This window comes from Anas acuta, chromosome 3 (assembly GCF_963932015.1).
Source record: "Anas acuta chromosome 3, bAnaAcu1.1, whole genome shotgun sequence".
Classification (NCBI taxonomy): domain Eukaryota; kingdom Metazoa; phylum Chordata; class Aves; order Anseriformes; family Anatidae; genus Anas; species Anas acuta.
The window spans coordinates 99904901-99927248 of NC_088981.1; the positions used below are offsets into that span (position 1 = coordinate 99904901).

General features: G+C 42.0%; 2 protein-coding genes across 3 annotated transcripts in view; both read left to right on the top strand.

The window, feature by feature from the left end:
- Positions 1–1253: 1253 nt before the first annotated feature.
- On the top strand, positions 1254–8277 carry RPS7 (ribosomal protein S7). Its single transcript, XM_068678529.1, has 7 exons — positions 1254–1329; positions 1917–1998; positions 2324–2395; positions 3868–4011; positions 5537–5601; positions 7416–7566; positions 8161–8277. The coding sequence occupies exons 2-7, from the start codon at positions 1924–1926 to the stop codon at positions 8236–8238; spliced, it is 585 nt and encodes a 194-aa protein (XP_068534630.1). The 5' UTR covers positions 1254–1329; positions 1917–1923; the 3' UTR covers positions 8239–8277.
- A 148-nt stretch (positions 8278–8425) lies between these two features.
- COLEC11 (collectin subfamily member 11) overlaps positions 8426–22348 on the top strand; it is a 44646-nt gene continuing 30723 nt past the window's right edge. For both annotated transcript variants that reach the window (XM_068678526.1, XM_068678527.1), the window contains exon 1: positions 8426–15447. The gene's annotated coding sequence lies outside the window, so the exon portion shown is untranslated. The remainder of the gene's footprint in view (positions 15448–22348) is intronic.

Sequence of the window (22348 nt, forward strand, 5' to 3'; positions counted from 1 at the left end):
CACAAGGTCTGATTTTTGAGTGGTCCTGTGTGAGCCAGGAGTTGGACTTGATGATCCTTGCGGATATATTCTGACTTGGGATATTCTATGATTGTATTTTAGCAGCTTGCAACTGAATTGTTAATAGTGCTGCCTTTGTTAAAAAAACATATATAATAAAAAGTGCTTCCAGTGATGAGAGAGTATGTGGAGCCCAGGACTCGTATTTTGAGTTAGAACCTGAACATAGCAGATGACTCAAGTATTATTTCTCTTCTGATGAAACACAACTGATAACTGATGTTACAACTTAATAACTCCTTGCCACAGAGCCTCTGGCTTCTGCAAAGACATCCTCCCTGGGCTGAGGAGGGGGCTGAACATCAGGGGTGAACTTGATGTATTAAACTGGATATGGAAAGTTGAAATGGTGGGTACTGAAGAAAGATCATCTGCTATCATGCTGCGTTTTTAAAGCTGGTGGTTTCTGTTTTTATATGGTATTTTATGTGTGTGAGTGAGCTGCTACATTTTTATATGGCATTATATGCGGGTGAGGGAGCACCAGAAGAGGTAGCAGCATGTTTTGCTGAGGGTTTTGGTGTTCACTAGCCGCTGTGCTGGGCTTCCCAGGCGCAGACCCCATTTTATTTACACAAAATGTTTCATCACCAGAGACTGCACCCCTGAGGGGAGTGGGGCAGTGAGCTCACCGCATGCTCCCCAGGCCCAAGGGGACGCAGGATTAAGCAGGGTGTGCACGATGGGGAAAGGCAGGGTGGAAGGGGGAAAAAAAAAAAAAAGAAAAGAAAAAATGAAAAAATGAAAAAGAAAAAAAAGAAAGAAAAAATGAAAAAAGAAAAAAGGAAAAAAAAGAATAAAATAAAAGAAAAAGATGAGAAAGAAAAGAAGAGGAAAAATAAAGAGAGAAAAAAGGAGAAAAGAAAGAAAAAAAAAAGGAAAGAAAAACAAGAAAAAAAAGCCCGTGAGGGAATGGAAGGACACCACACTCCTCACAGGCAGAGGCGATGCCTGTACCCGCCGGCCGTAGTGCGCATGCGCGGCGCCTCCGCTTCCCCCCCTCCCTCCGCTCTTTACCCTTGCCCGCTCCCCGCCACTGCCTCTGCTGTCATCCGCGCGCGCCGTGCCAGCACTCGGCGAACCCTCTGCGGCGTCACCCGGGCGGAAGCCCTCCGCTCTCTCCTGCGCGCGCGGCGGCTCCACTCTGCCCTTCTTCCGGCTTTGGCTTCACCTTAGGGCGGGGCAGGCGGGGCGGAGCGCTCGGAGCGGGCCGCGATCTGCGCTGCTCTCGCGAGAACTCTCCCTCTTCCTAGGCCGGCGCTGAGCGAGGTGGGTGCCCGGGCCCCGCTCGGGCCTGGCCGCCGCCGCCATTTCGCCCCCTGCCGCCGCGATATGGAGCCGGGGGCCGGGACGGCCGCCCCGCGGGCCCGCCGGGGCCGGGATACCCCCGATTAGCGCCCTCCCGGGGCCCGATGGGCGCGGGGAGCCCGGAGTTGTGGGGAGGGAGCCGCCGGGGGTTGTCCTCCCCCTCCCCCTCCCTCTCGTCCCATGGGTGTGCGCTGAGGGGAGGCCGCCGGGCCGCGGGGAGGGGGCCGGGGCCTAGCACGGAGCTCCGGGGCCGAGCACGGAGCCCTGTGGGCCGTGAGGGGCGCCCTGTCCGGCCGCACGTGGGGCTCCCGCCGCTCCTGGGCCACGGTAACCGCCATGGTGTAAGCGGAGGCCTCGCTCCTCAGCCCTTCAGCCGCTCCTCGCCTTGCTGGGGTCACCTTCGCTTGCAGTGGGGGTCGTGTGGATGTGAGGTGCTCCTCGATTTCGTTTCGAAGTGTGCGGCTGAAAGGCCGGAGGCAGCTGTAAGGCTGTGCTTGTTGCAGAAGGTGTGTTGCTGTTGGTGACTGAGATGTTGTTTTGCATTGCAGAAAGGCCATGTTCAGCTCTAGCGCAAAGATTGTGAAGCCTAATGGCGAAAAGCCAGATGAATTTGAGTCGGGTATATCCCAGGTATGTGTGTTTTCATTCTGCTGTTCGCTAACTAAGTTCATGTTGTGGAGACACTGTTCTGACAGTTGTCCAGAGTGTGAACTTTGAGGTTGATGCTATGTAAATGTGTTCCTCTTTCCTGGTTTTCCTTAAGAACTGTAATAGTGTTCCCACCAGTTGAGTTTGTTGCATCTGTCAGTGTGACCTACAGGAAGCAAACTCTTTGCTTAAAAATACTTACAGCTCATTTCTACCACTGTGGACAGACTTTGTTCTCATTTTTTTTTTTTTTTTTAATGAGTTGAACACCAAATAATAGATTTTTCTGAAACTTTTTTCTTTCTAGGCTCTCCTGGAGTTGGAAATGAACTCTGACTTAAAGGCTCAGCTGCGGGAGTTGAACATCACAGCAGCAAAGGTAGGCTAGATGTTCTCCATGAAGAGAGATTCTCCATAAGAATTGCTTGGTAACTTGCTTTGTGTGTTGTTAACATTTACAAATGTTAACGTACCAGTTGAATGGTGTCTTTAGTTGTATGTAGCCTGTGATGGCTTTCTTTATGCTGTTGTGGTTTACCTTATGGTATTAGCTGATTTTTTTGTAGTATGATTTTGTAGTAGCTTCTTTTTTAGGCATTGATCTGATAAATCCTTGTAAAAACTCATATGGCAGTTTGGTGCTTGAAGTAAATGTGTTAATAGTAAGTTCTGTGTTCTGTCTCTGCAAACTGGGCTTGAGATCTGAATGTTCTTGTGGTTCTTAGTAGTGCAGATGTTATGAGATCTTTGTCAGGAACATAAACTGCTATACTCTTTGTAAAGTTAGGTTGTTATAAATCCTCTTTTAGGCAACAAGTGATAGATGAGAAATGGATCAATATAATAGGCGGACTTGATTGTGAAGGTTAGCTTTTCTTTCTTTTTTTGTCTTTCAAGTCTAAGTTTGAAGAGGCAACAGAAGGAAGAAAGTCACCATTAGAATTTGTCAGACCAGAGGACTGGGTGGAACTTCTGAAGCTGGTTGTTGTAGCCAGAGACTTAGACAGACTGATTTTTGGTTCTTTCCCAAGCTCGCTGACATGCACACATGCACAAAGGCACAACTGATTAGAGTCGAGTTAAAGAATGTGGGAATGTAGAAGTCAGCTTGGAGTTCAGGGCCCTACTGAAAAGCTGGTTTGCTGCTGAATACATCAGTATCTACCCTCTGCAATGAGGAATCTTAAAAAAAAAAAAAAAAAAAAAAGTGTTATTTACTGAGTTTAACTACTTTGTCTTACGGAGAAACCTTATGGGCATCAGAGTTAGCTCGTGAGAACGCTGCTGGTGACAAACGTGTGGGAGAATGAGCGTGTCCCTGTTTAGATTCAGGGGAGAAGTGCCTTGTAAGCTGCTGCAACTTACCTAGGTTTTGAACAACTGTAGGAGAAAATGCTCTGTGTTGGTGTGATGTAAAACTGACTTTTGCAGGTGAAAAAATTTTGAGAAGTGATTCAGATAGTGGACAGAATATCACTGCCATGAAGTAGGTACTCAAAACCAAGAGCCATTAGGGTAATCTTTGTCTACAGTCTGTTAGAGGCAAATGATTCTTGAAACTTTGTGTCAGGATGTAAGTAACATCTCAGGTGTGATGGTAGGCTTCAGGGAGCTAGAATCTTTGCTGAAGCAATGAGCTTTGCAGCACTGTTTTACAGCATAGCAAGTGCTCTGACAGGTTTTTCTGTTCAATCCTTGTGCTTAAATGCATGAAAGCAGGTACTTCCCCTTGATGCTTTTTCTTTTTTTAAAAGTTGTAGGCAAGGCTACCAAATGTCAGTGTTCAGAGGGTTCATGATCAAATTAACCATTCCTTCTCAACCCCTAGGTAACGTTTTACTTCTATTACAGGAAATAGAAGTGGGTGGTGGCAGAAAAGCCATCATTATCTTCGTACCTGTTCCTCAGCTGAAATCTTTCCAGAAGATTCAGGTGCGGCTAGTTCGTGAGCTGGAGAAGAAATTCAGTGGAAAGCATGTGGTGTTCATTGCTCAGGTAAAACCCTTTACAATAACAAAAACTTCGGTTTGAAGCCATCCCTGGAGGTAATTTAGTCCACTCTCATGCATGAAGCAGGACTATTACCAACATTAGATCAGGTCAGCCTTGGTTTTGTCTAGCTGAGTCTTGGAAACAGTTAAGGATCAAGATTCCACAGCCTCTCTGGATAACCTGTTCCAGTGTTCTGCTGCTGCTCTTGTCTTGTCCATTCAAGGTAACGGTGATACAATGCGTGTTTTTGTACCAGCAGGAAATGCAGCGAATGTCCTTCTGTGGATATAAACTAAAATGATTTCAGCTAGGAGCCAAGGCTATGTGAACTTGTTGGTGAGATGGGAAGGTTTTTTTGGAAGAGGATGTAACTCCTGTTCTGGTGTCCTTCTCCTTCAGAAGTTTGAGAAGCAAACCTTGAAAGTGAAAGACAGCAAATATTAATAGTAGCCGTAGTACATTTGCATAATATAAGCATTTAACGTTCAATTTAATGGCAGAGGAAAAGAAGACCTTAATGAAGTGACTTAACTGCAGTTCTGAGTTCATAGAGCTGAACAACAAAAAGGTGATGGATGGCTCTGTGGGCAGTACAAAGGGGGAAAGCAAACTCTGGAGATATGTCTACAGGGTGGACAACTAGTTGTTAGACTGCACCTCTTCAGCAAAAATTATTTTGTGAAATACTTCTAAGAGAGCCAGAGTACCTTACACTGAGTCTTTGTGAACAAAAACTTTTAATGAAGTACTTCTGGCTTGCTTATTCTCAGTGCTGGAGAATTCCCCGTCAGTATAGCAATCCATATCTTAAAACGGAATATGTGCAGTTCTGCTGAAGGTGAAATGTTTTTGAATGTGACACACGCCAGCATGGATTATAGTGCCACTCTATGTGTACAGACATGGAGAAGCTCTGATGTGTTAGTTGAAAGTACTGCAGATGGCTGCAACTGCATCTAAAACGCAAGGTGTTAAAACATCTATGTTTGCAGATATGGAGGTGGAAAATAAGTCTTAATCATCTAAACTGTCATAAATATCTGTAGATGCTGTCCTTGGAACAGAATACCTTAAACCAGGGGTTGATCAGGATTGAGTAGTAGATCTCATAATTCAAAGCAGTGTCTCTGTCTCAGGTGTCACCTAGCTGTCTGTGGGATTGAAATAGCCTTTAGTTTGAAGCAGGGGAGTAAACTCAGTCCACTAGAAACTGAGATTTCTCTTCCCCCAAATCTGTTCAGATTATTAGTACAGTGTAATAAACCACTCTGGCTGTACGTGTAGGGGGTAAGAGTAATGAAATATGAATATTTTCAATGCACTGAAGTAATTTCTCATTGATAGATGAGAAGTAAAGCTATGCTAGTATTTCAGCAAGTAGCTTTGGGCATACTGAAGTCTCAATTTTTTGTTGATTTGTGTCTCTGATTTCTAAAAATTAAATAAGTTACAAAGCACGCAGTTTAAGTTGGTTCTAAACACTACATACTGTGAAATGGCATTTCACTTTTTTTTTTTCCATTGACAGAGGAGGATTCTGCCCAAGCCGACAAGAAAAAGCCGCACAAAAAACAAGCAGAAGCGTCCCAGGAGGTAAGCAAGTTACATTAACGCAGAATGACAGACTTCTTTTGTCACTTGCAAGTTTACTGAAGTAACATGTAGGTGATTTTTTTTGTTGTTTGAGTAGTCACTTTAATGATTGGGTGGTCTTGTTCTTTCTGTAACACAGAAAGAACATTTTAACATTGTTGACATTGTTAACAAATTAACACTTTAACAGTGTTGAAATACTGTTTGCCATTTGGCTGCTAAAAGATCCGTAAGTAGCCAGTCTGAGCAGTGTATTGCATTTTGTGAGGAACTTTCATCTGTATTTCCCATTAAAGCTGTAGCCAGCAGTAGTGACTTAAGAACAGTGACCAGAATAGTGGCTTAGGTGACCTTCCCAGCTGTCTGTGTTTCCACAATGTACTGACAAGATTTTTTTTTTTTTTTTTTTTGAAACTGTAGGGAGAGTCTCGTTACGTGATAGACGTAGAAAAGACAGGGCTATGATACTGAAGGGATGCAATGAGGGAGAGTGGTTGAGGTAGGGTGTAAGTGTAAGTAGTTCTGGAGAGCATGAATTTAACAGCAGTACTGTAGTCCTTTGTGTTAAATGGCATCCCTGCTTATTGAGTGTCTTTAAGGTATTGGTAGTTACAGGATGCTACTATGTTAATGCCTCTTCTATACTGTTCTCTATCGTAGTGTGTTGTAATTTAGCTCCTTTCTTGAAAGTTTGTTCTCTTCATGGTACATAGCATGGTCTGTAACTTCTTGCAGTCCCAGTACTACACTCAGGTCCTACCTAAATTGTCTTCTGAGATTTTCAGGCACAGATTTTAAAGTTGCAGTTTTGTAGTACTTACTGTCAGTCCTGCCTGTGGAGGAGTTTGCCTCTGTTACAGAGTGCTAGTGCAACACAGCTAGTGTTGCAGACTGGCTGGAGGAGTTGGATGTGAACCTGGTCAGCGTGTTGCTGTGTTCAGCAGGAAGGAAGTAGTGTGTGCAGGGCTGTCCCTTTCACAGCCTGACACTAGGTCAGACTAGTAGGGTTGTAAAATTGACATGTGTATTGCAGAGTGTAGAAACGTGATGGGTGTTGGTCTGTCTTCACTATCTCAATTTTTGGAAGTTTGAAATGCAGCTACAGAAATGTTTCTTTGCTATTAGTGATTCTGCCTTGAAACTGCAGATGGGGAAGCTGAGAATCTTGTTAGTCATCTAGACTCATACACAAAATAACCTGGATTTTTCTGATTATTGTCTTTGACAGTTCAAGAACACAAGTGTAGTCCGTGTTTTCTAAGCGGAGGCTAAACTTACCAGCTAGATTTTTCCTGTAATACACCACAAACTGTTTAGGTTCAGGCAGATGAAGAAACCACTGTTCTCAAAACTGGCTATCCTATGAGCATATTGTGCTATATGTAGTTCATATTCTGCATGCTTACTCTTCCAGTGAATGTCTCACAGAAGTAAAGGTGGGACGACTTAGTTTTGATGTAAACAAAATCTTCTTTAAATGTGTAGAAATAGTACTTGAGGCCTGTAGGGGCACAGCAACCTGTGATCTAATAGATCAAAACCTAGCTACTGATTTTTTTTTTTTTAAATTTTTTTGTCATGCACTCCAAACTTCTGCAAGCAGCATAGAACTTTTTTGCAGATCATGGAGAAATAAAAGCTGTAAAACTGTCACCACGCACCATTTAAAAAAGCAAAACAATCAAAAATCCTATAACTGAGTTTTTAGCAAAAACATGCTGGGGAAGGTTTAAGCCTTGGCAGACTAGGGAATTTGGCAGACTAGGGAATTTGGCAGACGGACGTGTTTTAATGATTCGAATGTGGCATTTCAGCCGTACGCTTACTGCAGTGCACGATGCTATTCTTGAAGATCTGGTCTTCCCGAGTGAAATCGTGGGCAAGAGAATCCGTGTAAAATTGGACGGCAGCAGACTTATAAAAGTCCATTTGGACAAAGCACAACAGAATAATGTTGAACACAAGGTAAACAAATTTACATTGTTCAGAATGGGGTGGCATTCTGACATTGCTGCATTAATTACAAAACTTCTCAGCTAAAGACTTCTGGCTAAAGCTTTTTTGACTTGGGGCAATGGAGAAGCTCCTGGTGTTTTTGGAAGGAGATGCTAAAGATGATGCAAAGCAGTTTTGAACTAAAGCTTTAGTTCAGCTTGTCAAAACCTCCTTTGTGACTGTGAAGTAGTTAATATTGGTTTCTTATTGGGAAGGGGGGGGGTTAATTGTTTTTAGCATAGAGCATTTAGTTTTGATCTTCAGGCTGTACCAAGCACATCTGCTTAAGTCCTTGATCATTTTTCGTTTGTTTGTGGGGACACATTTAAGAAAACTTAGGTGTATGAGTCTTCTGCTTGCAAATGAAGGAGGTTGTAAATATTTTCTGCAAAACACTTGTTTTCTATGTAAATGTTCAGTTACTTTATTCTGGAAGAAAAGAATCAGCCTAAGAGTTGGTTTCATATGAAGATACAGTGGGAAATGGTGTAATACCTAAACTGTGTTAACAATGATTGTATTTTTCTGTACAGTATATATAAACAAGGTTGTCTGTCTTCACAGGTGGAAACATTTTCTGGTGTCTACAAGAAGCTCACAGGCAAAGATGTGGTGTTTGAGTTTCCAGAATTCCAGCTGTAAAGCGCAAAAGATGGCTGAATAAAACAATTGTTCATATAACAGAGTAATTTCATTTAAATTTCCAATTCTGTAAAGCTAGGTGGGAATTAACCAGTTCATGAGACTGCTCTGCTTTCTGGATGAGTGGCATTTGTGTATCAAAGTACTAACCCACCAACATTTTCTGGTCAAAACGTGACTCTGGACAGAAGAGTCTGCAAAAAGAATCGGCCTAGAAAAATAAAATGAAACATGTTGAGACTCCTTGTACAGAGGAAGTGGGGAATTACCATAGAGCAGAGGGACTCCTGAGATTTTTGTGCTAAGACTGTCAGTTGGAGAACAACACCTTCCTGACACTAGAAGAATTCTACATAGCAGATGTTGTGACCTCTGAAACATGGAGCAATGACATATCCGAAGAAGGGTTTTAATTCTGTGGGAAGTAGGTTTGGTGAACGCATAGGTTGAATTAGAGGCAACTGTCCTTGCTGGTTGAGTGGTAGAACGTTACTGGCTCTTACCTAAAAGCAGGTATTGCAGCTTCCCACCTTCAATAGAGTGAAATTGGAAGACATTTTAATTTCTGCAAGATTAATTATCTTGTACACAAACTACAGTTTCAGTCATTTGTTTTTGCTTTTGGAAGTCATGGATTTTGTTTCCACCTATTAGCGGTTTATATATGTAAATAAATATTGGGGTAATCTGGGGTAGCCAGGACATGACTAATAACCAACAGCAGGGATAGATATGCAAGGGTGAAAGGAGGACTGCTATCTAGACGGTATCTATGATCTATAGATGGTGTTTTATCATAGTTCCCATACATCCTTGGCCATATGTATCATAGCAGCCAAAGGCTTTGAAAGCCCTACACTTCGAAAATCTGTACGTATATCTAGAAACATTTCCAGCAAGTTTTAACTTTTTACCGGCTCAGGGGGGAGTTTGACTCTTTGGACTTAGCAATTTATAATGTTCTGAGCAATTTATATGAATTTAGTACTTAACCTTGCTGAACAGACTATTCTATTACTTAGGAGGAAGTGGTTAATGCAATAAAAGGTACCTAATTATGGAGACAGCCTAATAGATGGAAAGCTAAGTAGGTAACAACCTATACACCAGGAGCTCTTAATAGCTTGTGTCTTTTTACCTAGGAGTAAATGGAAGACAAGTGCACTTATTGAGGGTCTTTGTACCTTTGCTTCCTTTTTCTCATTTTCTGTGGGTTTGCTTGCTTCCCACTTGATGCATCTCTTGAACTGTGGAAAAACTAAAAGGTTAAAACAAGTTCTACGTTGCTTTTGCATTGGAACAGGGGAGCTTTTTAAGTTGTACCATAGCTTCTGTTTAGTAGCAAAGGGCAGGTAGTAGTGGGCTGTTACTTCTGGTGCAGACAATGCAAAGAGAACAAAGAAAATATATATACCCTGTTGTAATTAATAGTTAATTTCCTGCTACTTACTGACAAGGCTTGACTTCACACAGAAAAGAACAGGCTGTGTCTTTGGAGAAATTTGCCTAAGACCTTTTCCTCTCGCATTTTCAAACTTCTGTCTCTGGCGTATAGCCCTGAATCCTGGCTGTGTGTGGGCAGAGTAATTCCAGGAGATCCTACAACAGAAGGAGTGATAGAACTTGAGAATTCAAGTCTCTCACTGCTATAATGGGCATTACGCAGGTTGAAGATGGCGGGGGTAAAAAAATCTAGTCTCAAGTCAGACATGTTACTAATCTTTCTGCTATAACAGTCACAGATGGTATCCTGTGCAAATAGATATTTGCTGTTGTGGGTTGGAAGAAGCAGTTAGGGGACTGTTTGGAGACTTACCAGATGTTAACTACATTTAATTAGAGGTTGGTGAGTCTACTGGGGCCAAGTAACATCTGCAAGTAGAGGTGATGCTCAGACAGCAGGCTACAGTAGACAGTATTTCTTCTTTCATGGTGAAATATAACTCAGGTTTGATCTCTTAGTAACAAAAATGTCAGTAGCAGTTCCAGTTTTGACGCACTGGGGATTTGGAGGGAATCAAGTAAACTGATTATGAAAATGGCAAATGTTGCCAGGCATTGCCAGCTGGCTATACAATTTTTCTCTTGGCTCTTGTTGTAAGCCCTTTGAACTAAATGAAATGCAAAGGCCCATGATGGCTCTATAAGCAAATTCTTTGAAAGTGCAACACTTAAAACTATTTATGGTTCTTAAATAAATGAAGCTGCAAGCAGAGGTGAATTTTTGTAGCATAAAAATACCAGGCCGTGTGCTCTGCAAAAGACTTTTGTCATAGTTTACCTTTATGCACGGGCTCCCGTGTGTTTTAGTGTCAGTGATACAATCAGACAACTCCCGCTCTCCCTTGACAAGCATATCAAATGAACGCCTGCAATCTGGAAAGTCACTTGATGCCATCTGGTCAAGTACTAATGAGGCAGCTGGAATACTGGTGTCAAATGTTACCTTAACCTAAAGGAGTGCCCATAAGAGATGATGCTAGACTTCGCCTGTACCTTTTGTGTGCTGTCACAGAGGAGCTCTGAAAGCGTGATTCTTCAGGAGCTTGTCTGGTTTTTGTGAAAAAGTGATGAGGCATCATACTGTAGCAAGACCTGTAGTGTTATGTGGAGAGACAGATCACATCCTGAAGAGTGTAGAAAAATGGATTCTTGCCTGTTGTAGCCCAGTCAAACAAAGCGAGGAGCAAGGGCCTTATGCTGTTAGGTGCTCTTAAGGCTTGCACCTGATAGGAGAGCTTACCATATGGCTTCCATGTAAGTCCTCACAAATGTCTTCAAATATTTTTGTCTATGAGGAAAGCTGCTCCCTGTTGATTTCCACTAGGACTGGTTCATGGATGTGTCACAGGTCTGGTGTGACAGAATTTGCTTGAAGTGCTTGATCTGCCTTGGATTAATGTGATTAATTGGAGGCATGATTAGATAATGTCCGATAAGCTCCCCTTGAATATAAGTAGAAGCATGTGGCAAGCCTTAATAGAGTGATCCTTGCATCAAGCAGTGTTAAAGGACACATTATGGCTCCTGTGCTATGGACTGAAATAATCTATTTCCTGTGCCTTCACTTTTCCTAAGTTTTCTAAATGGGAGGCCTGAGTTTGATTCTTAGTTGAGTCTAAAAGCCAGGGTGATGCCAAGAAAAGAATAAAAAATAAAAAAAAATAAACACCTTTAAAGCTTAGACTGTTTTCATCTTCTGCGGTATGGGCTTTGTAGGTCTCTACAGCTGTATCAGAATGGCAGACAAAATATCGATTATGGGGTCATGTGGTCCCAGAAAAAGAAGCCTTAAGGCTAGGCTAGGGGAGCGTGAGTCCCTTTCCTCCATACAGGCTTGACTGCAGCATTGATCAGTGCAAATGGCTGACCCCTTTGTAAGCAGGTGGCTTTGGTGTGCTTATTGCCTGCCTTAAGAGCACACGTGTGAAAAACCTACATTCGCTGAGAGCAAGAGAAAGAGGCGACACTGCAGCATCTCTTTGTACTAGTGCTCTGTTCCCTGCAGGAATTACGTGTATTTGATCTTATTGTGATCAAGAGGAGAAAGTTTTTGTTGGATTTGTTACAGCTTGCAAGTTTAGGTATCTCCTCCTCTACCCACAGGTTTACTGCTATTCCTTCTTGCCATTTCTCAGGAAAATAATTCTTAACCTTGTCAATTAGTTTCTGCTGTTAAATGTTGCTAAATGGTTAATAGCTAATGGGCAACACCATGGTTTTCATGATTTTGTGCTGATGAGTCTGATTCAGTTTTGATTTGCCCCTGGAACAGCAAAGATAGAAGCGGAGCCAGGCATTTAAGAGATTTTACCAAATTTAGAGATGAGAAATAACAGAAAACACAGTTCGCATTTCTTATTACTGCTGCAGCGAATGCTGCTCAGAAACTTTATGCAAAAAAATGTTGGTGCAGCAACACTAAAGAAGTTGAAGGCTAGTTTTTACACTGCAGTAAAAGAACTTAAAACTTGCATTGCTGTTTCCATGCTGAACTTTACCACTACACACCTAGCGCGTTGTACAGAAAAGGTGGTAAGGAGAGTTTCTTCTGTTGCCTTGTCCATCAAACTGAAGTGGTGATGTCCACCCTCTGGGGCTGCGTTAATGGGATGAGGTATGTATGGGGATCTTCACAGGGGCAGGCAGCACTACACGTTCCTTTTTCCCCCAGATGTATTTTGATACTTAATAAAACAGTTTCCTATTTTTTTTTGCCTAAACAGTTTATTGTTAGGCGAAGCCAGAGGAAAGGGGCTATGTTTTTTGATTGTCACAGGAGCGAAGGAGGGAATGCACTCAGCTTGCCATCAGGAAGTCATAGATCTGCTGCATCTCCCTGCCTTTTTCAGGAGTTTGCCCTGGGATGCTTACCAAGGGCTGGTTAGCAAGGCAGCCCTGGCTTTGAAGAAGTGGAGCAGTATTTGTGATGCAACCTGTAGTAAGCTGAGCTCCAGCAATTGAGTTCACGTTATGACTTATGAAAGAGTTTGGGTATTGGCAGGTTTCATCCCTTAAGAAAACCTGGTCCAGATTGTTGTTTGCCCTGCTTGAGAAGGGGTTGGGCCGGATGACTTCCAGAGGACCCTTCCAACCGTTCCATGATCCTTTGACACCATTGGGTGACTTGTCAAACTGAGGGGAGAATTTTAGGGCTCTGTCATCTTTTCAAAACAGTATCTTTAGATAGTATTTTAAACAGTATTTTAAAATGAGCATTGCATTTAATCCTCTTACAGACTGAATGCCAGTTGACTCTGGAAAGAGTAAAAGAATTTGCCTGAAGGCTCTGAAAATGTTTCCCTTTAAAAAAAAAAAAATCACCTTTCAATAATCAATTTGATTTTGATTTGTGCTTTTTTTTTTTAACTATTTCAATCCAACTCTTCTGCATAGTTGGTATTTACCCTGAGCTTAAAGGCTGGGTGGATGTCTGGTTGTGGATCAATCATGATAGCCAACTTAGATCTGTCTTGTTGTATACCCTAGCCTCTGAAAGTTGTCCCGCTGCATTAGCAAGGGTGGCTGAAAGACTTAAGAACCATTTCTTGAACTTCTACAGCTTTCAGACTGGCATATTAACATAAGGAAAAGCGTTAGCTGAATAGCCAACACCGACTGTGACCTGATGGGGTTGAACAGCTGCCCTACAGTAATTCGGTTGTCTCAGCTATGGATGGGGACAGGGCTAGGTGGTGAAGCTGGGGAGGTGAATTTTTGAGCTGCTCCAGTGTAGTCTGTCTTAGTGCCCTGGGTTGCCTGTAGTCTGGTTCCAACAATGTGCTAGCATGGCTGTACAGCCTCGGGTCTGCTGTCTGAGTGGGTGAAGGAAGGATGCTCATGTCCAGCTGTAAGAGGAGTATGCCCTTTTCTTTTTCAGAGGTGAAACAAAGCCATAGACTTATTTTCTCCTTGTCCAGAGAAAACAGTTCTATCATATCTGTTGTGTTTGGCCTTCCCTTTTGAACTCTGGAAACTTGGATTTATTTTTCTTCACTTCTGTTTGCCTGGTGTTTAACACTACCTTTTCTACTTTCCGTGAAATGGCTCTTTCTCCCTGAATTCCAGCTCTGGCCTCAGTTATTTGCCTGTTTATATAGGGAGAGCAGATATGTATGTAAATGGACGTTGCCTTTGCCATCGTAATATGATCTTCAAAGGCTTGGACTGCAGTCACTTGGCTGCATTCTTTACATCAAACGTTTCTTGCAGCAAGTTGCTGCCAACAGAGTGCTGTGAGGGCCCGATCCTGCTAATTGCCTTCTGCTCCCTCTGAACTAATGCAGCTTGTATGCAGAAAACAGCTTTCAAGTTAGAGTTGTGGGGTGCTTACCCTGTTACGTTTTACATTTTTGTCCTTACTGATGTAATCTGAAAGTGAGCATCAGTTCTGAACTTCTTGTGACCATCTGGTGGGCGTTGAAACACAGAAGCTGATGGAGGAGAGACAGCCAGGATCCAGCCCAGCTTGAAAAGAGGGTGGTGTAGGAGAGGTTCAGCCCTTGTAAAAGTGGTTTCTGAATGCGAGGCACTGCTGTGGTATCTGTGGTACCGTGTTTTTGTCTTTTTTTCCCCCTTACTGCCTGTTTTGTCGCAGCCTCCTCAGAGGTGGGGATGTGCTGGCTGAACAAATTCCCTCCTCCAGAAGAGGGGGATAACTCTGCCAACAGCACCCATCCCTTGCATGTAAAACTGCTCAGGTGTGGGGTGGTGAAGCCTCAAGGGGGGGCTGTGGTGTGTGGAAGGAGGTTACGTGCCTCAGGGCCAGGAGAGGAGTGCATGGAGAGGGGACGCTGCCAGACATGAGCAGAGGGGGAAAAGTCTATCAAAAGACATTGCAACCCCCACCACAGCATGAAATCCTTGATGGAGAGGACATACACCTCTACGAGAGCAAATCAGAAGGTCAGTGAAGCGAGCACGTGCTCCTATCACAGCTTTCTCTTGTCCCACAGTCCAAAAGCTTTTTGGTGATTCTTTTCACATTTTAGGAGGGTGAAAAGATACTGAAAGATTTCTTTATCTTTTTTTCTTTCTCGCTGACATGGTGATGTCAAAGGTGTATTAAAAAATAAATCTTTAAGCCTGTCATGTGGATAACAGCATTGTTGTGGAGAATTGAGACTCAGCTCTGAAATACTTGCATGTTTCCACTCAGTAAGTCAAGAATGTTACAGCTAACAGCAGGAGTGGGGTGAGTTTCACTAGGGAAAGCGTGTTAATTATTCACATAACTCGGTCATATTCACTGCTGCACTCCCTGTGTTGTCACATCAGTTGTTAGAAATGAAGTAAAGCAAGGGAAGTGCTGTCCTAGGGCAGTTGCATGCATAACTTAGAGCTGAATAGATCTAAATGGTTAAAAAGGGGTTCTCTGCTAGAGAGGAGGAGGGGAGAGTAAGAGTGCATTCCCAAAAAAGTACATTCCCAAAATAAAAAGCTTACATCATGGACCTCTTCAGCTTTCCCACACTTCTTTCCTAATTATTGTCCTACAGGACAGCTGATCTATTTCAAACAGGAAGCTGTTTACAGATAACACTTGCAACTGTGTTGTCTGATTTGTTGAACTGTCGAAAAGCAAAAGACAACCTCTTTTCAAATTAAAAACTGTCAGACTTCTGTAAACAGCAGCAATGAGGTTCATCTGTGCAGTGTCCCTGCAGGCACAGAGTGTTCTGCAGTTCCCATTTTCTCAGCAACCGTAAGGTAAGAGGCTTTTGTGCTTTTGCTCTCTAGAAATACAGAGGAAAAAAGCTTGGATGTTTGTTAGGGGGGTGTCTTGTAAGCAGCAAAATATGATTGGCAATGGCTGCATAGCAGGGGAAGGTAAGGGGAGTAACAGCTTGCTCTGTTCTAGCAGATAAAGTGGGACTATTCTGTCTGAGGCACCCATGTGGGTTAGATTGCAGAATTCCTGGTCAGTGTGAGATTTGTGTATGAAGCATTCAAATGCCATTGAAGGAGCTCATTCCTTTCTTTGAGCAACAAAGGATGAAGTGGTATTTTAATTTCTCATGCAATGGAAAGTTAATGCAGTTTATTAAGGGGTTCTGATTCCTGGTAATACATGACAGACATCTCAGTTTAATTTTGGAAGTGCTCAGTACTTTTCTCCATCCTTCTACTTTTATTCCTAAGTGGCTGGCTATTTTCTACTTTACAAAGTGAGCTTTTAATACGTCTGGAAGACAGAGAATAAAGACTGACATTGCATAAGTGAAGCAGATGACAGTGGATCCAGTAAAGGATAGAATTACACCAGTGGGTAATTAAGAGTAAACTCAGTTAAAACCAAATCAAGTTGGTAGCAGTAGTATACAGGACTGTCTAATGAAAATTAAGGATGTGTAAAGGCAGAATGTAAAGATGATCTAAATGAGCTGGACGATGAGAGTAAACCATAGTTCAGTAACCAGAAGGCCATATGCCTGCTTTTCAGTCATGGGATATGAAAAATTAGGATTCATAAAAGGAATTAAGAGTTTCCATTCTGACCTCTGTGCATACATATGTGTGCTCAAATAGAGGAATTCAGGACAGGGATTCTTTTCTGACAAAAAGTGACTTTGGAAAACTGAAATATACAGCTTCACTTGCCATACAGTGGAACAGAGACTCTTGGCTGGAAATACTACAGCTTTTATATTTGGGTAGTGAAAGATTTTAGAGATGCATTAGGAAACTCTTGTCCTGTTTCTGTTTTTGAAAATGAGATCTCACACTTTTGGACATTTCATGTTTATAAGATTATTTAAGGCAGGATCATGATATTTTAAGGCATTATAGGGACTGAAAAATATGAAACAAACACTGCTTTAAAGTTTTCACTCATGAGAATGATGTTAGGATGTCTTTGTCTGTGACAACTTGTTAGACATACCCTTAATGCTTTTCACTTTTTCTACTGATTGTTGCAACATAAATAAGGTATGTAGATATTGTATATAAGGAACATTTCCAAGCTGACTGTTCTTCTTAAGATTGTTAGGACTCTTTCACAAAATTATTGAAAGCATTTGTTAAAATGAACTTAATACAGGGCAGAATATGTGACAAATTCATTGTCAAAATGGCATTTTAAACATGGTGTATGCTTAAAATCAGTGGAGAATTGCACAGTAACTTATAAATTGTGCATCACAATGATGAGTGCTGCTTCTCTGATTACTTTTGAATGATTTTACTCTATTTCAAAAGCTCCATTTAGTCAGCTTTAGGGCTGCCCAAAAAATCTTGATTGAGAATAATTTTGAAGTAGAAAGGCTCTTGACAAAGCAGCTTTTTTTAGGAGAAGTGTCAGCTTTCCAGGGTAGTTTAGTTCTTTTGTCAAAGTATTTTGGCTGAAAACCAGAAGAGTTTAGCCAAAAATATACTCACAGTGTCTCCTGGGAACTGTAGTTTGTGCTTTGCACTGCATTTCACTACTGGCTGGACTTCCCGGCTGAACCATGCTTCCCGTAAGGCCTGTGCCCAGGGACTCTGCTGCAATTTCCCTTGATGCAAGCAGCACTGTGCTGTATTTTGGGAAGTACACTCCAATGAAAGAGGCCAGTAAGGAATAAGATGTAGGAAAAGCCCCTCTGATTGCTAGTAGATAATTGACAGCTAGTTTAAAGCTTGAATACTTTGCTCTAGTTTGCATGTGAGCCCCATACCACACAGTTTGCTGTAGGACTTGAAAGTGTGACATGTCAGAAGGGTTAGGTGTGTCAGCAGGAGGCTCAAAACCCTTCTGTTGTTTCCTTCCACACAAGGGAGAAGACGTTTAAAAATGTTTCTCCGCCCATACAAGGGAGAAAACATTTAAAAATGCTTCTGAGACTTTGTTGGTGTTTCTGCCAACTTTTGTGCCAGAAGTGTTCCATTTTATGTACTTGGAACTGCAAGCTGCAAGTACACAGTATGACGGGATTTTGGGAACGAGGTAAACTGTGAAGGAATCGAGAGGAAAACAACCTCCTAGGAGCCCAAGGCTTTTGGAAGTGATGGTTCTTAAAATCCAACAAGGTGTTGTCTCAACCGTCTAAATGCCTGTTCAAACAAATCTTGGCCTGGATGATATGCCCTTAGGTGCTTAAGATGTCTGTAAGCAAGAAGAGAACTGAAGCTGCTCGAGTTCTTCATTGCTGGGCCAGTCTCTTACTTGTTTATTAGGATCTAAGGATCCTTATCTGTTGTGACTGTTTGGACGATGCTTCCTCCAAACTGCATCAGGAAACCAGTTAGGATGTCTGTAAGGCATCACCTTGAGGGAGGTGATTGTCCTCTGCTCTGCCCTGGTGAGGTCCTACTTGGGAGCGCTGCATCCAGTTCTGGAGTTCCCAGCACAAGAATGATGTGGAGCTGTTAGAGTGGGTCCAGAGGAAGGCCACAAAGATGATCAAGGGGCTGGAGCATCTCTTCTACAAAGACAGGCTAAAAGAGCTGGGGCTGTTTAGCCTAAAGAATAGAAGGCTCCGGGGTGACCTCATTGCAGCCTTTCAATACTTCAAGGTGTCTTATTAAAAAAAAAAAAAAAAAAAAAAAAAAAGATGAAGAAAGACTCTTTACTTGGCTAGATAATGATAGGACAAGGGTGAATGGTCTTAAAATTAGAGATTAGAAGGAACTTTTTCCACTCAGGATAATGAGGCACTGGAACAGGCTGCCCAGAGAAGCTGTGGATGTCCCATCTCTGGAGGTGTTCAAGGCCAGGTTGGATGAGGCCCTGAGCAACCTGATCTAGTGGGTGGCGTCCCTGCCCATGGCAGGGGGGTTGGAACTAGATGATCCCTGAGGTCCCTTCCAACCCAGGCCATTTTATGACGACATTCTAGAGGCCAGAACAGAGTAGAAAGGCAGATGGTGAGAAGTTTGAGGTATTATTACATTGTTTTCTTCCTACACTGAATAAAGCACCTGAGTGAAATGTGGGCATGGACAAACTATTTCCAAAGCTACAAGTGAGGCACCTGGCTGCAGCCCAAGAACCCAAAGTGTTTATGTGCTGAAGTGCTCTACAGCTGAAACCTTTTGAAAGTGTGTGGCCTGTTGTCCTTTTGGCACAGAGACTTCAGAAACTGAAAATAGTTCTTGAAAAGCTGAGTGCTACCACCCAGCTTCTGTGTAATCTACTGGCCAGGAGCACTTCCCTGGGGAGTGGGGATCTGCATCCAGTTCATTCCACTGCTTCAGTGCCCATCCTGTATCTGCTAGAACAGTGCCTTTGTCACTAACCTGACAGAACCACGGGTGCATCCTCTTATGATAGAATAGTTTGGAGAATGAGGTTTGGGATGATTTGGTTGAACTTAGGAAGAGGCCACAGATGCGGATTCAGTGGTAAGTGTCACCAGTGTTGAGCTAAGTAGGTCTATTTTTTATTTTTGGCATGAAAAATGAAGGTAAAGGGTGGAGAATGGAAAGATTAACTACTTCAGTTCTTGGCTGCTCTTTGTGGAGGGGGCGTTGAAAAATTAAGATGTCCATAGTTGTGCTTAGGTTCCAGGTATACATCTTTATTTTCCTGATTTTAAGTGTGGATGCAATGAAATTATCTCTAGTTGCTCCAGAGGAGTTTTAGATTGGACATAAGGAAGAGCTTATTCATGGAGAGTGTGGTTAAGCATTGGAACAGGTTTCCCAGGGAAGTGATTGAGTCCCTATCCCTGCAGGTATTTAAGAGACATCTGAATATAGCACTAAGCGACATGGATTATTGTTAGGACTCAGTAGGTCAATACCTTCTGGCCTGTAAAATGAATCTGGTGGCACTTAATGCCAGAGTCTCTCAGGTACTTTAATGGCTCTGGTAATAACATTATAGTCTTCTAAGCAACTCTCTTTTTAAGCATGTATTTGCCCATTTAGACTGAGTTTACATGTGATTGCATTCACTTTCTTCCTTGACTTTAGGAGTAATGATGTTAAATGTCACAATTAGTGTTGTGTACATGGAGTTTATGATATGTTCAGTTGATTCCTGCATCCCTTTTTGGCAGTACTAAATAACTTTGTGGCAGGTCTCATTTTGTTGTTGTTTATCTTTCCTTTGCTTATGTCAACTGGCAGGTACTGAGATTTCAGCCAGAACAAGGTTAATGAAGTTTTTAACACTTAACACCTCTGAAGCCTTTTCTTTAGCTGTTAGCTGCAGAATCAGAGCTGTAGCATTACTTTCTTCTCTTGTAAGTATCCTCTAAATACTAAGCATATACATGCTGAGGCATCTGAAAGTTCAAGTGATCATAGCTGATGTGCAGCTTCTTAATGTGTACAAATTGCCTCTGGTCATGTTCTGGCTGTGTGAAGATGCATCCGTGGCTGTTGTTGGAGATTTTGAATGATCTTGGAGGTCTTCCCCAATCTTAATGATTCTATAAATTTGCTGAGCACTAAAGTAGGTGGAGATGCCAGCAGTTACTTAAAGTGGCTTGTTATATTCTTCCATATATATAATATATATATATTCTTCCATATATAATTATATATATATATATTACATATATATATAATTAAAATAAAGGAATTACTCAGGGCAGTTGGTTAGATTAAAGGAAATTAATGAAAAAATCCAAAAGGGATTTGTCATCCTCAGGAATCTTCTGGCAGCAGAAAAATCTTGGCATACGGATAAGGGAAGTAACACCTCCAGTTTAAGTGGTCTTGTTTGCAAATTGTTCTACAACTTGTCTGTTTCTTTCTGAATTAAAATTTCTTTCTCAAAATGAGAATGGATTGTTAAAAGCACTTCAAACTGCATGCAACCACTTGTATTTTTTGTTAATTCTTTAAGTCTTTTAGGCCAGTGCATTGTACATAGCAAAGGACTGAAATGTGTGTGCTGTGGTATAAAAGCTGCTCTGGAAAATACTTCTCCACTGAAGATCTTCTTTCAGCTGGCTACCAATTGATAGGTCTTCTAAGTAGGATCTTGACTGATGCCAATGATATGGAATGAATGGCCAAATCTGCTGTAGCATCCTTTTGTAAGAATGTTTTATCTTCTGAGAACTTTGTTAATATGTAGTCATCTACAGTAATCACATCTTTGCATATGCTTTTATGAAATTACATCAGATCCATATGACCTTGTTTGTTTTCCCTCCACTGTTTTGCTTCTATTGCTATTTCTATATGGATATATTGTTGATATTGCATTGACACTGCCCCAATTCAAACGCAAGATTTTGATCATGTATGCTTATGTGCCATTGTGTTTAGTGATGCTGAGAATATCTTTCTGAGAAGCATGTCCCTGTCATTTGAGGATAATACTCCTGGATCATTTCCATGACTCTTAGTGGCTTGCATGCTACTGCAAAATGTCTCATCTTGTATCTCCTAAGCTCTGTATCTTTTAGCTAGATATTAGTTTCCACTGCAGCCTGGTATTTTGCCATATGTTTCATCACTTTTAAAATATTCCCACTCCTTAATTGTGTTCCTTTTTTTTTTCCATGTTCCAGTGAATTTAGTCCCATTACTACTTTCAGTTACATATCCTTCTGTTTTCTCTATGCCTCTGGCACGTGAGGGCACAGTTTTATAACACACTGAAGGCTACCTCAACTCCTGCCAAGGGTGTTTCTTTCCCTGGCTGGCAACATTCTTCATGGGAGAGGATGGCCATTTTACCCTCACTGGGAGCCAAGCAACTAAATCAACTGAAAAATAACATTATAGAAAGAGGAATAGCTTTCTGCTGGCTTAGCGTGCTGTGCTAGCTCAACATGGGATCAGATGGCTGTTGGTGACAGCATGAAGAAGGGGAGGGTAATGTGTGACTGCAGCAGGGGAGCCAGACTGCTGTTACTCCTCATGTAGATGGGCTTAGCTAATGGTGACAGTGGGACTCCGCTCACCTAACTTTACATACCTATGAGGCTGGGAAATGAATGCATGCCTCTAGAGAGCCAATTATCTAACCTATTTTAGGGAGAAATGAATTGTCATAGATAGGTGCCTTTCTCTGACTTGATTATATAAGCAGCTCAGGGTGATTTTTCTCAGACCTACAATCTAAACCAGAATGACTGAATCCCACTCAAGGGTCTGCCTGTAATTCCTCCAAGGTTGAAATCTGGATCTAAGCAAAGCTGCCCTGATAAACAATCATACCTTAATGCCAGGGATGTTCTGTCTCGTAGCTCACTTTTCTGAGATGCTGCACTTGTGACGTTCAGAAAAACTGAGCAGCAGTCAAGTGGCTTTCCATGACCCTAGAACCTCCTTTATGTTGAGCTGATGTGATATCTAATGCATGAGAAAATGGGGGCTAAAGCTGCTTCTACTCTGTTGAAGGAACAGAAAGAAAATCTTTCTCCAATCCATGAGTGCTCTGGGATGGTGCCATCTCTGTCCTTTCTCTGCCATTCACCTAAGGTTAGGTCTCCCACGTTCTTCACTTGTGCCTTGTATTCCTCCTGCTAGTAGGAGGATCATCCTATATCTCTTCTTTACTTTTCCTATAGTCTCATTATTATGTACTTTAAGTAGAATTTGTCCTCTACGTAGACATTTCTAATCCTGTGTCAATACTATCAATACATGAGTGTTCTTCCTTCACTGCTTTATGTCTCACAATAGACTCATTTTCCTTTATTTTTAAGCCTAGTGTCCTACTGCT